Raw genomic sequence first — 16,880 nt, 5'->3', positions numbered from 1 at the left:
CACAAATTGCTTCAATAAATATAGGCTACAGCTGTATACATGAACGCTTTGCAAGTCACTCAGGAAAGGACAGCTGCAGCGCAATAAATAAAATGAGTTTGGAGTCTCTGCTCCCTACGGGATATTAATACTTAAATCTTGAACATATTTTGGATTCAGAACACAAGCATGACACAAACGATGACTAAAACAAAAACAATAGTTCTTTCCCTATACCACGGAACGGTACAAGTCTTTCATGACCCTTACAAAAATACAATGCCGTTTTCTTCGGGAATAAAAAGCCAGCGGAAACAGCTGTCTGTTCTTAACGTCACCGCAGTGGTGGTGCACGGGACTGGATCAGGCGAGACGTGAGAACATGGTTCTGGGGACCGCTTATCAGCCACCTTCCCAGGATCCAGGAGCGGGCCCACGACCTGGTTCACATGGAGTGACAATTGGCATGGCGCTCGGACCCGGCTCGGGAAATGTGTGCTCAGAGCGCGCTCCTTACTCCGTCTCTTCCTGGGGCAATGACAGAGTTGTGTGATCATTTGTCAGGTCTCAGCGCAACTTCCTCTTCCTTTTTTTGTGAGATTATTGGGGGGGGGGGGGGGGGGGAGAAAAAAGTGTTTTTGTTTTGTTTGTAACCCTCAGTTGCGCAAAACAACAAAAAAGGAGGAACTAAGAAAACACAAACAAGTGAGATTTAATCAGTCCGTACGCAGTTTTTTGTTTTGCTGGGAACGAGCCCCGTAAACAGCCAAACAGGACGTTAGATTATAGTAAATAACGCTGTTTTTTCCCACCGCTCCGTGCTCCACTAACAATCCTGAGAGCACCTCAGCTATCGGCGCTCCAGGAAGCGCGCCTGCCGCCACGGGGGGGGGGGGGGGGGGGGGGTGGGTATGCGGTGAAGGGGGCGCGGGTTTACGGCGGGTCAGGGAAAGAGCGGAGCCCAGGGAAGCCGACACTCATCGCGCTTGACCTCATCTGTGGCTTGCGTGGGTCGCTTAGGGGTCTGCTCCCACCATTACCTCCACAATGGAACTGATGGGCATCCGCTGCCCGGAGCGCACACAATAGCTGTGATTTACGGACATATACAAATACAGCTAAAACCTTGCTTTCACATGCTTCTATACAGTGGAGCTGGTTTCTTAGCAAGGTCATTAACATAGGTTTTGTAAAGCAAAACCAACGGTTATTAATTTGAAGGTCCATAGTCATCTTTGTAGTAGGGCATAGAGAAATTGTGGGTGAGGGGGCTGTACTTCCATTCTCTAAAAACACAAAATTAAGATCTCACTCTTTTATGCTTTGAAAGCATCACCTGTACCTTCAAAGGAACTGCAAAATGAAGAGTTAATAACCTGCTTTCCCAGATGGGAGGGAGAAGCATTCGTTGATCTTTGGGCTGAGCCAATCACAGATGGGTATTCTGCGTCCGCCAGCTCGGCGGTTTTGCCAGCCGTCTTCCCGCGTCTCTGGGACATCCCGTTCCGACAGCTCGGCTCCGCTGCAGAGACCAGTACAAGCTGTTGTACCGGGCAGCCACAGGTTACAGGAAGCTGACAAAGAGCTCATTTGCCTGGCTGTGTGATTTACGGAGGGGGCCTTCCGATGGCCGGCACTCTCAGAGACCCCATGAATCACCACGGCGTGAGAGCCATGAGTCACAGAGAGGACGTCGCGTGCACACGCGCCCCCTCACCTCCACCCCACCGGCCCCCTAATGTGAGACAATGTTATTTACCCGGCTTTCCAGCGGGGCCATTCACACCAAGCGAGAAAACGCTGAGAAACGGACTTCTGCCTGAATGGGGTGAAAAGCAAAAGGTAGAGGGGGCACAGGAAGGGAGGGGTGAGAGGTTGAGCTCCGTCGAGCTGGATGAGTGGCAGCGAGGGGGGGCTGCTGAGGGAGGGAGGAAACAGGTGCCGGCACTTGTCTTGGGGCTGCGCCTCACCTTGGCCTCTGCACAGTGCTGCAGTCAAGTGCATTAGTGTTAGCCTCATGCCCCGGAGGGCAGCCAGGACCGAGCGGGCCTTCATGCAGAACGGAAAGCGTGAAATCCTCCTCCCCCCCCCCCCCTTTTACGCTATCGTCTCGACGCTGAACGGTGCCGCCGATCGATCAAACAGATGGATGATAAAATATTTACAGGCCCGGTTGACGCTCCATCCGGTTCCAGCCCGGTCCCTGCCATTTCATCACCAGGAGCCATTTGTTCTGCCTGCACTACTGGGCTCTGAATTATTCAGCAGAGCAACAATGAAACAATTAACAGCAACAGCACGAAAAGGCTAAAATGCCACAAACTTGTTAAACAGCTAGGAGGACAGTGAAAATGATAGGAAAAAATTTTGCCTCCAGCTTCAGGTGTTGAGGTTGACACTGTAATGCAGTGCTTGCTTATCCTGTTTGCTCACTGAGGAGCACAGGGCCTTCACACACTGTTCACAAACAATTCCACTGCATGACAGCGTTCAAGGAGTGTGCCATGGGAGTGGAAGGCACAGGGGTAGACTGCTTGTAACCAGAAGGTTGCCGGTTCAGATGTAAAACTTAAAAACAGATAAATGGATGTGTTAAAGTCCAGAGCACTTTGTGAAGGAGGAGGTTGCCCTCTAACAGAGGTATGGAGGGGTTTGTCATGGAGAGAGTGGTTTTGGCAGAACATCACTTCATCTTTGAAGGGCGGGCACTCAAGATGTATAAGATTGATGTTGTGTGTGTCAGCAGTGCTTCTTCCTTCACACTGCATGAGCATGTGGCAGCCTCCCTGCTGCGGCAAACAGGACCTGTCTACATCAGAGTGTGGAGGGAATGAGTCTTGTCCCGACTTGGTGTCGTGGCCTACATCTGATCACACTGCGTACAAACGGTACACCTATGTATTCTTTGCATTTCTGCAGCTGATTTGCAGCTGGAAAGCACTGCAAGCTGCAGGATATGGCATGAAAATGGGCCCCCTCTCTTTCGATGGTTCAGACAGAGAGACAGGAGTCTGTAGCAGGATAAAAAGCCTTTCCCTGTGTGGGTCAGTCAGAGAGGAGCAGGAGAAAGAGCCTTTCCCCCTGTGTGGGTCAGACAGAGGAGCAGGAGTGGACTTGCATGATAAGAACAGCATGACGCAGGCTGTGTTCACCTGACTGTAGCACACTGCTGCTGTACCCCCCCCCAGCTCTGTTCAGCTGCTCAGTAAAGGACATCCACAGAGAAGGACGCATAAGCCCGTGTATGTGTGAGTGTGTGCGTGTGTGAGTGACCGTGAGTGTGTGGGTGTGAGCACACTCCTGTGTGCGTGTGTCAGTGTACATGTGTGTTAGTGTGCATGCACGTAAGCGCACTTGTGTGTGAGCGTGAGCGTGCATGTGTGTGAATGAGTGTGCGTGCGTGCATTCCTGTGTATGAGTCTGAGTGTGTGCGCACAGGGGCAAGACAGGAGACGGGAGACTGCAGTGAGGATTCATCACATGTGGATTTTTTTTTTGCCTCTTATGCGGCAACATTTGTCCCTCCTCCCCTCACCGCCTCCCCCCCTCCCCCCTCCCCCCCTCCCCCCTCCCTTTCTCCCTCCCCCCTGTTCTGCCTCCCGACAGCCATAATTAAAAGTGCATGAATTTTACACACCACAGTTCTGCTCCTGCCCGGCACGTTACATAACACTGCAGCACGGAGAGGTCTGCTTGCAGGACTGCTCTGGAGAAGGCTTATCTAACACCGTGCACCGACCAAATCTGCTCATCATATCACAGCCTTAGATCCTGCATCCATCAGCAACGGAAATCATTCTCAAACGCTCACTCTCACACGGATTACAGCATTCATCACCTTTCACAACACACTACCCACAAAGCCCTGCTGAAGGTTACCACAGCCACGCTATAATGCTCATTATGACATCACCATACTACCCACAGTGCTCTGTTGAATGTTACCAAAGCCACACTATAATGCTTATGACATCACCATAGGGCTGGGCGATATAGCCGTCACGATATATTGAATAGTTATTTTTAGCGCAATAACGGCTATCCCCAGTATGTGGCGTTAGGTTTCTTCCCTTATTTTTTCCCTTTAGTTATACCTGATGCAGGAGCACACCTCCAAAGTTCAGTGAAATGCTTCCGGGGCAGAAAAATATCACTTGTATCTATATGTTGGTAAACTTACCTATTAGCTTTGAAAAACACCTAGCATGTTTTCAGTCTTTATCTTTGTAGCCATGTGTTTCTCTATCTACCACACAGAAGCAGCATAGTGCTGTTGCTGTGATATCAACGTTGTATAGATACGAGTGGCTTCTTTTTTTCCCCGGGAAGCATTTCACATGGCCTCAGAAAACTGGAGGTTTTCCAGGGATAGCTGTTATTGCGCTAAAAATAGCTATTCGATATATTGTGACCGCTATATCGCCCAGCCCTATAATCACCATGCTACCCACAGTGCCTTACTGAGGGTTACCAAAGCCACGCTATAATGCTCATTATGACATCACATTACCCACAGAGCCCTGCTGAAAGTTACCATAGCCACGCTATAATACTGATTATGACATAGCATAGCATAGTGTCCATTGTAACAGTTTCAAACAATTCGGCTTAATAATAGGGCCCTTAATGACGGTCAGTGTGCAGTCCCTTTCCTGTTTTTGTGTGTGAACGGTTCAAAGTTTGGGAGAAACTGCTATATTTAAATACAAAGGCAGAAGGGCAAAAGCATGTGAGTGGGTTTTATACTGGAGTGTCGGGTCATTGCAGTTTGGGTCATTATTTTTGGTGGCTGATGAAAACCAGTCAAAAACACTTGAGGAAAACAGAGAAAGCTGGAACAGGAAAATAAAGCAAAAAAAAAAAAAAAACAAAAGAGCAGGCAGCTTTGAAGTCAGTCTCACTGGCATCCTGGTAAAATGCAGTGCTTTTGACCTTCCAGGTCTTGATGTTTCAGATCACAGGTTGCAGAAACAGCCCCATCTTGCCAGGCTACAGCTGGTGTATGTTTGCTTTAGCTTCTCTGCCTTTGTGTGCTCTGGAACTTCCTGTTTTAAGAGCGAGCAATAAAGTTTAGTTAAAACTCCTCATATTCTGGTCTGTCAGTTGTGCTAAATCCACTGCCCTGGAATTAACAGGCTGCTCTCACACACAAATGAAGTAAAAGTTGTCACCGATAAAAATGAGCAGCCGGGTGGAGACGCCTGAAACTCACTGACTGCCCGCCATTTTGATAGGGAGGAGGAGCTTTCAGGTCTCAACTGTGAAGAGAGGGGGGGGTAATAGCCCAATGGTGAAACTGCGTCGGGGCAGCTCACTACTGGAAGCCCTGTCCCTACTGGCTCTTTGGGATGCTTTCTGAAAAACTGTTGGCTTGCTGCAGTTGTGGAAAGCGCACATGGCCATGTACTGCCGAGCCACGCACGCGTGCAGTGCCGATGTAGTGCACTCAAGCACATTCGGGCACCTCTTTCATTCGCGAGGGAAGACATTTCACTCCTGATGTGCCGCTGTTGGATGCCGCCCCTGGTTTGACCACCACCATACATGCCTGCAGAAGGTAATCCAAGGGCTTACGCAACGTTCTCAGATCACGCTAAATTAAGAGTATAGGGCAGCCAGACAACACTGCTCACTGCCTTTCTCTGCCACTTCCAGGAAAAGAAAGATTCCCCACTACATTATCCCATAATCCTCTGTTGCCCTGATGGAGGAATGGTCTTAATTTGCACACGGCAGCCGAGTGCACTAAAAGCAATCAGAGAAAGCAGTTATTGACAGGTAGCCTCAGGGCTTGCGGTACAATGTAAAACCAAGTATGGATTTCTCTTCACCACTTACAGGGCTCATTCATGTGTGTGCATTATGGAGGGAAGTATTATTAAACAGCTAGGGTTGAGACACGAGAGAGGACAGGGCCATCAAAGAGCACATGCCCTCAGAAGAGACCAGAACAGAATAGAACAGAATGGCTTGGTGGGTCCAACGGCTCTCTCCTATGCTTAACTGAAATGTTATAAGGACAGGTTACTTAAGGCAGACTTAAAATACACACTCCACTCAGAACAGCAGTGGGCTGAGGAATTTCCTTTGGGATTTATGACAGGTGTTTACTGTACTCTACTGCACCCATCTTTATTTGAGATGACTGTGCCCTCTTGAAACAAATGCACTTTCATAAAATGAATGCCAGCAGTTAAGATATCACTACACATGCCACTGCATTCAGAAGGAAGTGGTAATTAGAACATGTTTTGAAATGCTCAAAGGAAATCACTAGGGGTTCTGTGGTAATTGTTTCACTGTCAGTGGTAAAGGAGAAATGAGATCAAATCATCAAAAAAGTTTGATTTACAAATACTTGGATGCAGTCATAAATGTCAACGTCATAATACATGTTGAACCAAGGCTTTTGAGCAAGGCTCACATTAAACAGGTGAAACACCTGACCAAATGAAGGCATAATCCGAATCTACCAAAACCTGACACAACAGATCTCCAAATAAAAAGGCCTCCACATCAAATTACATATTATATTACATCACATTTATTTAGCAGACACTCCTAACCAGAGTGATTTCCAGCACGAGAACAGAAGTGTATCCATCCAAGTTAAATGAGCAACAGTGTCAGACCAGGTAAACAACATTCCCAGACCAGTTTGTGAGAGTGCAACACTCAAGCATTACCACAAATTTAATTTGTGCTAACCTGACACTAAACAGCCTAGAAAACTATGGGTAGTCATTAAGTACATACGCTACCATACATCTCAGCATCACTAACTCACAGTAACACATAGTGATACTACAAGTAAATAAGCAATAAGTAATAATACAAGTTGCAGGTTCTAAGAGGTGGGGACTGACGGATAACCAAAGTGCAGTCTGAAGGGTCTGGGTCTTAAATGGTTGGATTTTAGTACTAGTTTGGAATTTATGTACAGATCGATTCATTGATTGTTCAATGGTTCAGGGTCCACTTCAATTCCTGCAAACCACCTCACATACAAATACCTCCCCAGACAGGATGCAGACATGAAATTACATCCATAAAAGGAAGACTACCATCTAGAGCTCCTGCAACACTGTGTACAGCACAAAGATTCACTAGAGCTACTGTACTCACTAATGAGATGGGAGACATGTACCTCACTGTGTCCCTTTCAACACAACTTCATTAAATGTGGTCTTTATAAGTAAACACACACACGTGCATAGATGCGCACAATCATGAATTTGCACCTATTAGAATGCAACCTGTTCACGCAGTTGAAATAACAAAACCTGGACCAGACCACCCCCTCACCCCCTCCCATCTCCCCCGTCCCCTGGGCCTTATCAGCTGAGAATCTGGTGGATACCTCACTCCAACACGAACGTGGAAAACAGGAAGCCAGAAATGTGCTGAATTTTGCATTCCCGCCATACCTACCAAACCTTGTGCTTTCCATTGTTTGTTATTGTTTGCATTTTTTGCACTGGAGGTAAATAGTTTACATTTCTGGTTTCTTTCTTCATGGACAGTCACACCACGTACAGGGATTAACCTACATTAGCCTGCAACATAACTGATCATCCGATATTGGTCCCACATTGTACAGTGCAAACTTGCAAAGTCGGTGTTTCACAACGGGGAAAGAGCCACCACAGAAACTCCCAATGACCACCAGCAGCAGTGCAATGACTCTGCCATGGCCTAATCTGTCCATAAACTCTCATAAAACCTTCTGACTGGGACTATTCTGCATTCTGACTTTAATTTGTAATTAATATTAGGGCTGGGCGATAAAGCGCTAACAATAATTATCGTGATATGATTTTCCTCGATAGAAATATAACAAATGTTCGATAAATGTTCGATATAATTCATTTCCATGCTTAGATAGCATGCACAGAAATGAATCACGAACTGTCAATCATGTCGCAGGAATAGAGGTATGCATTGTGCATGTAAGGTTGCATGGTGAGAGGTATAAATTCAGGCCAGCACGTGGTATTGTTTACAGACACAGTGGCTGACAGGCTTGTAGTTGGAGCGGAATAAGCAAAATAAGCGACACCGAAGCAAAGGCAGTGCCCATGACCAGCTCGAAGGATGAAGACATTGTCGACAAGAAAGGTCACTCAACTTGAGTAGTTTAGAGATATTTTGGCTATTTACAATCCGAAGACACGTGCCAAAGACAGGCAACACCACAAACCTATTTCATCATTTTAAACAGTATCACCCATTAGAACACGCAGAAAATAAGAAATTACAGTCCCAAACGAATGTTGTTAGTGGACCCTCGACAAGCACCAGGCCAGTACCCAGTGCGACTACCCAGCAGCAAAGGATCGTATCAGCATTTTCCAGCACCGTGCCTTACGACAAAAAACGAAAAGACACAAAGACATCACAAATGCAATTGCATATTGCATTGCAAAAACCATGCTTACCATTAGCAATGTCGAAAATGAGCGATTCAATGTGCCACAACGCGTTGCCAAACCTGTAGTAACAATAATGATGATAATAAAAAGAATTTAAAAAAGAATCAAATCAATTACTTTCTTTATTGTTCTAGTCCTTTGTGCTTAAAAGTTAAATAGTGATTACAAGCATGATGAAGCTATATTTGAAACTGAAATACATGCAATACTGATTTAAATATTTATGATATGTTCATATGTCTGTCTGTTCAGAATGTTTTTTTTAACATATTGTGGATTTAGTAAGATATTTTCTGTCATGTTTTCTCTTTGCTCAGAAATATTTGTCATGTTCTGACCATAAAGAATAGTTTAAAACCACAATTAACCGTCTGGTTTCTTCAACTTTCACTAAGGAGCAAAAATCAGCCTTTAAACTTGAAAGAAATAATGATTTGACATTTATGGTGCTAATTATCGATATCAACTGATATGAAAATTTTTATCGTGATAACATTTTTGGCCATATCGCCCAGCCCTAATTAGTATTGTTTTTTTTTTTTTTTTTTTAAATACCACCAGATATTAAAAGTCTTGTCCAGCAAATGCAAACTTAAGTACACCAATGTGTTTGTTTTGAAAACCACTAAAAACACTTGCATAATTAGACTGAAGAGGAAAGGTTGGTTAATATTTAGGGATTGATATCTGAGATGATGCACAGCTGGGCTTGGCAGTGTCAAAGCCAGAATGAGAGCAAGGTCCCTCCCCTTGGCTGAGAGGCAGGGTCACCACAGTGGCAGTCCTCTGTTGATGGGACGTGAGAGCCGTCACCCGGACAGTCCCAAGCACCTAGCTCTGGGGGCTTTCCAAAGGACGCACGAAGCTCCGGTCCATTAGACCGAACAGCCACAGTGATCCAATGAAATATTAAGTCCTGACAGAGGTACAATGAAGAAGCTAATTATAAACATGGTTGAATGTACAGTGCAGTGCTCAAAGACAACAGATGCCTTGCTCAGAAATTATATAGCATTTACCTGAAACATTCAAAAAACAACAAACCTGCACAAGAGCTAACTAATCGTAGGGGTTAAGGACAGGAGTGGCTCTGCTCTGAAGTTAGCGGCATATATGATGAAACTGAAGGCCGGTTGTTTTTAACCACAGCCACTGGACCCCCACCCTGAAGGGTCTGACGATTACCTTTGCTGTTGTACGCAAAGGTGAAACACAGAGCGGAGGCGTTTTTGATGCATGACTCCGCTGGCCTGAGGGGGAGAGGGGCCATGGATAAAATATGGGCTCCTCACTTCAAGGTCCCCTCAAGAGCATCTTGGAGTGCGTCAACCGAGCGGTGCTGGGATTAAAACCAGCCGCCCTTACGGGAGGCAACAGGGTAACAGAACACACGGGCTTATTACAGCTACTGCATACAAGCGCTTTAATCAGATGCCATCAATCTGGAGAGGGGGCTTACCGCAGAAGGGAGAGACTGCTAATCCCATGATACCTTTCCCATTAGTTTACATAACTGCTATGAAGGAGGGTGGGGTCTAATGAGAGCATCAAAACACAGGAGCATTAATAATACATACTGGCAGCGTTTACGCCGAGACCAAGTTGCTGGAGCGGGCTGTTGGGAAAGGCACTAAAATTAGCATGGCTCACGGTGGACCTGACTGTTCTGTTCCTCTGCAGACTATTCCACACGTAGCTAGCCATGGCTACAGCTGATTCTCATGTTTTTACAGAGGAATGAGGACAGCGCAGGTAATTTTTGCCTCAAAGTTCTGTGCCTTGTTTTCATTAGCGTAAACCTTGTCACATGATGCAAGTTAAGGCAGATTCTCACAGCAATAACTAGCACATACTATGACACAAACTCTTTCACCTTTAAACTCTAAACAATATCATACTACATTCCTGAAAAGAACACCTGCGCTAAAGTAATCTTTGACAATCTTACGATGAGGTACAAGCTTGACATACCAGAGTAGCCAAACGTTCAATTAGAGACTGAAAATCAAGAGAAAATGCAGGTCTTGGTTCTGCATTAGTGTCATGAGACACACAGCCTTGTTGCCAAGGGGCCAAGTGGCAGACTTTGCTGGGAACAGTGCACACATGCCACAAATGTGCTGAATTTTCTCTGAAACATACCTCATTGTCATGTGAGCGCAAGTCAGGTGCCCCCACTGAAATATTGTGCAAGACCTGCTCTGAAACTGTCGGTTTCAGTTTACAGATTAGAGATTACAATCACCGCACTGCCTAGATAAACTGGCTGTTGCCAGCCAGCCTTCAGTCACTCTTTAAGCTAATAGCGAGCCAATTCTTTCTTCCAATATCAATACAAGCAGCTAGCAAGCTGGAGCACCTGTAGTTACACTACTGAAAATTTACATAAAACTTTGCTAGCTAATGGCAAAATTATGCTTAGTTAGCTGTAATAAGCAGTGATGTGTTTTACATGAATAAAATAACACCAGCTAGCTACCTTAGAAGGTAGAAGGTTTTCTAACCCTTTTTCATCACAGCATTTACCTAAAACACTGGACTCTCATTCCACTTCCTACAGTACAACAGATTAAAAATAAATAAACTTTGTAAAAGTGGCAAATGTTCTAAAATTATGTGCAGATTACACAGAAACTGCACTTGTTTCCTTAAGATTTCAAATCTAGTTTTCCAGGCTTACGCAGAAAATGCTAATTTGAAGGAGGAAAAAAAAAAAAAAAAAAACTTCAGCAACTTTTTTGATCTGCATATAAAAGAGTACGAGAGTAGAAAATTCACCGTAAAACAAACAAACAAAAACCCTGCTGAAATAGGCCAATTATTCCCTCAAGACTGTACAGTTCCCACATCAATATGTGAGAAATATTCCTCTGTTTGGGGGGTGGGGTTGAACAGGCCCTTGTCTGTTGAGGTGCCAGTGAAAAATTCCCAAGGGGAAAAAATGGGCGCTCTCTGTGGGCTTTGAAGGCGGCCCTGCCTGTTCCTCTTGCCCTTCGGTTCATTCTCATAGTGGCCAGGCCTGTATGACAATAACAGACCTCGCCTCCGTGACGCCCATTGCTGAGGTCTCCAAAGGGAGGGGCCGATCCCCCGCACTCCTGGAAGCAAACCACTGTGAGATTTCTCTCACGAGGGCAGGTGAGAAGAGCTGACTCAACAGGCCGAACACACAAGGGGAATATACACAGGCAAACATCCCTGTATTGCATAATGTAGGCAGTAGCCACTTCTTTTCAAGCCAAAATGAAGGACGTTAGGATGTTAAAGATGGGAGGCGAGCGTCGACAGAGTATGACGCTTACTTCAAGAATGATCAGAGCTGAAATTTTGACTTCAAAATTCAAACACATTACAGATCAGCCACAGCAGAGATTGAGAGATTGAAATCAAAGGCAGATTTGTTATTATCAAAGAGGCACATCTGCCACAGCCTAAAAGAGCTAACGATAGTAGAAGTAACTAACTTTTACAAAAAATAATTAAAAAGGGATTTAGAGAATAATCCTTCTGCACAAAACACTTACGTCTGAGTATCACTAAACAACCAGGAACAATTACAGCAAGTCAATCTGGATATAGCAGAGATTCTAGAAAACGCAGCGATTTCACAGTACCAATGGGACTTGTGTTACATATCTTCTAAAAGTGGCATAGTAAGAACCACCCATTTCATAAACGTCTGTATCCCCCACACTCTTATTAATCCAGAGCTTTAGAACTCTAAACTGAACTCAAGTTCAACTTAAAGGTGATACTTCTGGTGAGAGTTGTGATCACCACAACAAATGACAAAAAAGTGTTCGTATTGAAAAAAAGAACATTTATGTCAATAGTTAATAGTAAGGAAAAATGGCTGAATCCACCATACAGTATCCTCTGTATCTGTGGATGTTTCAAGATTTAAGCTTAATAATGACCTTTAAGCTTTCACATAATGGTTGCTTTTCAAGAGATATAATTTGATATAAACTGTATAATATGCTATGGTGCCCCATTATCACTTTCACAGACAGATCTATGGCGCTACACTTAAGGTTTAAAGCCATGCCAAGGTCGCTGTGATTGGCTTGCAAGGTCTGGTTGCCACATCACCCCCTCATAACCACAGCAGGGTCAGGCTTAGGCCTGGGGCCAAGAGAAAACAAAGATGCTGTGGACTGATGACATCACAGTCTGTGTTGTGACATTAAAAGTGGCAGAACTGGTTTATGACATCTCAAGTACTGTATTTGTAAACAAATCAACAGGGTTTTCAGTGAGGGTGTGGTCTAATGATGTGCCTGCCTACAGAATGCTTACTATGTACACAGACCTTCTAGCCAATATTGTGCTAATTTTAATATACAAGAAACACAGTGATTGTTCAGAAAGGCTTAAACTCTTTATGCCTTTTTCCTTATTTTGGGTTAAAATACGTATGCCCACATCTGCCCACTCACTTCTATACATGCAACAATTTAGGCCTCAAGGACCAACGAGGACGATCAGCATGTCCTTCCTCCATAGATCTAATCTGCTGTAAATTTTTCTGGACTAACTGGATTCTGTTCAATCATAGCATTTCCTTTGGGAAAGCAGTCACTCACAAATAAAGCTTGATTTGATTGATAAGGAGGAAGTGACAGAATCCCTGCCTAGCCATACTGCTCAAGCAGCTGTTTACGCATGCGGCACCTGGTCATTTGATCTCCCTGAAAATGCACATCAGCAGTGAGTGAACATGGCAAAAGCATGGGGAACATTAAAGGGATGACATCTGTCAAGCAAACACCTACTGCGTTAGCCTATATTATATAAACTATAAAGTCATCTCGGGTTTGATCACTGGAGGTCAAATCCTTTTTTTCCCCAGAACAGCTGTATCAGCTTTTCTGATATGATTCTGATATAATACTTGAGTTTTGACAGAAAACAGCAGTACGGTTTAGCGAGGTGGCTGAGCCAACCCTTATTTTCAAGGAGGCGCGCCTCCTGGACCACAGCACTGATGAGGCGTGTGTGCGAGTCGGGCTCCATGCTCAGCTGGACAGCGCTCGCTCCCCTGGCCGTTCTGCTCCCGCAGACGGTGAGCCGCCGGGCTATTTTCGGGCTGGACCGAGCGGAAAATTCCGTTAATTTCGTGTTGATTAGCGCTGCGCCAGTGAAGCCCCTCGCGTTGTTCGGGCTAGGTTTCCGCGCTCGCCGGGTGCGCCGGGGGCAGTCAGGTTGCGGCCGCAGGTCAGGGCCGCTCCCCGGGCGGATGCCAAGCTCAGCGCGACTCGTCCGAGTCGGGTAAACAGCACTTTGCGACTGTGTCTGTTGAGGGCTAAACAAAGCAGGCAGTAACAGCTTGTGTGAGATTTCCATATTTCGCTAATGACGGGGCCTGCTGGAACCTCCACTGCCCGTGCCTGTGGAACCGGGAGAACTCTGAGCAGCTCTCTGTGCGCAACATGCAAAGGAGATGCGACTGTCAAAACAGGAGAGGCCCGAAGATGCTGTGAACCGCTGGATTGCTTGGTGCATCTATAGGAAAGACAAACTGGCACTGCAGGCCTTGTCAGCGAATGATCTCTATGCGCTTGGCTGCATGACTGCATTACTGCATCATGACATAAAGATAATGCCCCGGCACGCCCCTGGTGCACGAATGGGGGTACTACGCCCTCCTTTCTGGAGACTGTCTCTGCAGATAAACACACCAGCTTGCCCATCCATGACCTGCTCCGGGCACTCACTTCAACAAGCATACAGTGAACAGTTCTGCTGTGAAATACAACTTGGACCTGGACGGAGGGTGGGTTGAAAGAGGGTTCAGCCGTTTCCGTGGTAGAACTTCAGCCTGACACTAGCGAACCAAATCTTATCAAGTGCTGTTCTTACAAGTGTATTCTTCAGTCACAGGATCCAGAAATGTACCTGCCGTGTTTTAGGAGGTGGCACAAGACCAGATATCGTTTTTTTTTTCTTTCTTCTAAGAGGTGATTGTGTAAGAGACGTGACCCTGCAGAAGCATAATCCTGGCAAAGGGAGGCTTGGATTAGGGGACAGTGTACCTTCCCCCACTCCCACATACTGTGTATTATTAGGCCTGTGATGTCAGGAGTGCATTAACTGCCCCTGCAAATGCTTTCGGGAAGGTCGGGGCTCGGACTCTGCAGCCCTTTTCATTAATGCGACTCTAGAACACAGAGTCCTCCTACACTTAAATGCACAAATGCACCATTGATACCACAGCCCCATTTCCCACACTTGCAACAGTGTTTCATTAATCACGTTAGTGCCCTAATGGCATACTTACCATCTCTTTGTATAGCAAAGTGAATTAGAGTGAAATGAAGAATGCAGTGTTCTCCTTCACAGCCTTTCAACGCACAAGTCACGTCCATAAAGTTTCTAAGACTAATTTGATCAGCTCATCTCTTGGGCATTTATATGCATTTCTATCCTCTCAGCTGACAGTTGCTCTTCTATAAACTCTAACCTGTGCTGTTTGCTCTAATCGTTTCACACCAAATAATGGTATACTGCACACATCAGGCAAATGAGATTTCCAAAACGTCCGCGTTAGCATTGGGTTCCCGAAACCCTATGCCCCGAAATGCTAGCCCATGAGTGTCACCTGATCAGACAGGGACCAGCCTATCAAATCACTGTCAATCTGGATCATCGGTTCAATATGCGGGAGCTACACCTATGCAGCCGGTATCCTGAGAGGACCCGGTCTTGATCTGCGCCTTCAGTTAGCATTATGACATCATAAAGAAGAGCAATGAAAGGGGTTATTCACGCCGCATCTGTCCCTCTCCGCTGCGGGTATTTGCCTCCTGCTGAGTCATGCAATGCTCTCAGTATTGTAATATCCCGTTAGTGCTGCCTGCTGCTGCCAGAGCACGGAGGGTATTCATCAACTCTGCACCACCTCATCACTCTGTCTGTCCTTCTTCCTGTCCTTGACACGGTGCGTCATTTCACCTTCAGTTAAACATTACATGACATTAAATTACAGTCATTTAGCTAATGCTCTTATCCTGAGCGACTTACAGAGGTTACAATCATATGCATTTATATAGCTGGATATTTACTGAGCCAATTCTGGGTTAAGCACCTTGTTGAAGGATACAACAGCAGTGCCCCAAGGGAGAATTGAACCAGCAACCTTCCGGTTACTAGCCCTGCTCCATACCGCTACACCATGCTGCTGCTAATCCTTTAACATACAGTGCTATCAGTACAGGTCAGCTTGGTCAAAGTGAGCCATGGGGCTGGTCTGGGCCTGCCAGTTTGACTGCAGAGCAAGCGCGCTGGCAGGGCTTACCTATTTGCAGCAGTACAGGAGTGACCAGGGCCGTCTCCATGGCGTAGCAGAACTCGCGGCCGAACATGACGGCACCGTGCATGACCCACTGGCGCAGTGGGATGCGGTCGATGGAGCCCTCACTGAGCGACTCATCCTGGCTCTCCTGCTCGCGCCCACCACCTGCCTTCTTTGCCGGGACTACCGCCACGCCCTGCACTTGCATAGTATCCGAGTCGTTGTTCTGGGGCGCCATGGCAGCCAGCATAAACGCAGTGGGAGAGAGCGCTTTGAAACGCAGGGGGCCGGGGGTTGGCGGTGGGGGAGGATATGTCGCCTTGTCCGCAGTGGCACCTTGGAGGTCGTCCCGGTCCTGTTCCTCTCCGCTCCGCTCCACTCCTTACTTGCAATTAGAAAAAACTTTCTGGAAAGATCTCAGGGCGCAAATACATTCCTTGGTGTTCTCAGGGGGCGGTGGAGTTTGTGCGTCAAAGCACAGACGGGTTTTTGGTGAGGACGTGTGGAAAGGTATGGCTTTCTCATGGGTTCACTCCTTTTTTGTTTTTTTTTTTGTTTACTGTCTACTACGGTAACTGAAAATCCATATCAATTGCCATTCAGTTAATACCAGTTTCATGATTTCAGCAGAGGAGGTCCTGTAGAGGGAGGACAGGTGGTGGAGTGGGGGGAAGGAGACGCAGGTGGGAGCTCCTCTGAAGATCCCCATCGAGTGGCCGATTAATCTGCAGGAGCCGTATGCAGGCCGAAAGGAGAGAGAAAGAGACAGAGAGAGAGGGAGACAAACATAGAGAGAGACAGTTAGCAGCATCCTGAACCAGCATGAAGAGCCACGTTTCAAGCAACCAGTCAAGCCCAGAGGGGTTGTGCCAGTCACCGGTTACTACATGTTCTGGCCAGACATGTAAAGTCAATCACCTGCCTCTGACATTCAACAGGCTTCATGGAGGTAGTGATCCTTGATTCTCGGTGTAAAGCCTCTCGCGATTCTGTTAACACAGAGGGCCTTTGTGCATGACTAATCTCGGTAAAAATGAATGCATTAATAAAGCCAGCATCACAACCAGCTGAGAATTGTTTAAAGTGGCCTTTCTGTACACTCCAAACTCTGTACCCTGAATCACATGCGAATTAGACAGCCCATATTAATCTCTGCATATGGAAGTAAATTCCGT

General features: G+C 46.1%; 1 protein-coding gene across 4 annotated transcripts in view; it reads right to left on the bottom strand.

Moving 5' to 3' along the window:
* The window catches only part of LOC118796572 (solute carrier family 45 member 4), a 49,266-nt gene that overhangs the window by 15,345 nt on the left and 17,041 nt on the right, over nt 1-16,880 (bottom strand). For all 4 annotated transcript variants that reach the window (XM_036555534.1, XM_036555531.1, XM_036555536.1 and 1 more), the window contains one exon: nt 15,709-16,430. In XM_036555534.1, the coding sequence (XP_036411427.1) occupies nt 15,709-15,955 (247 nt within the window). In that variant the 5' untranslated portion in view covers nt 15,956-16,430. The remainder of the gene's footprint in view (nt 1-15,708; nt 16,431-16,880) is intronic.

The sequence above is a fragment of the Megalops cyprinoides genome, chromosome 21 (genome assembly GCF_013368585.1).
Source record: "Megalops cyprinoides isolate fMegCyp1 chromosome 21, fMegCyp1.pri, whole genome shotgun sequence".
Lineage (NCBI taxonomy): Eukaryota > Metazoa > Chordata > Actinopteri > Elopiformes > Megalopidae > Megalops > Megalops cyprinoides.
This window is presented reverse-complemented; position numbering and strand designations above follow the sequence as displayed.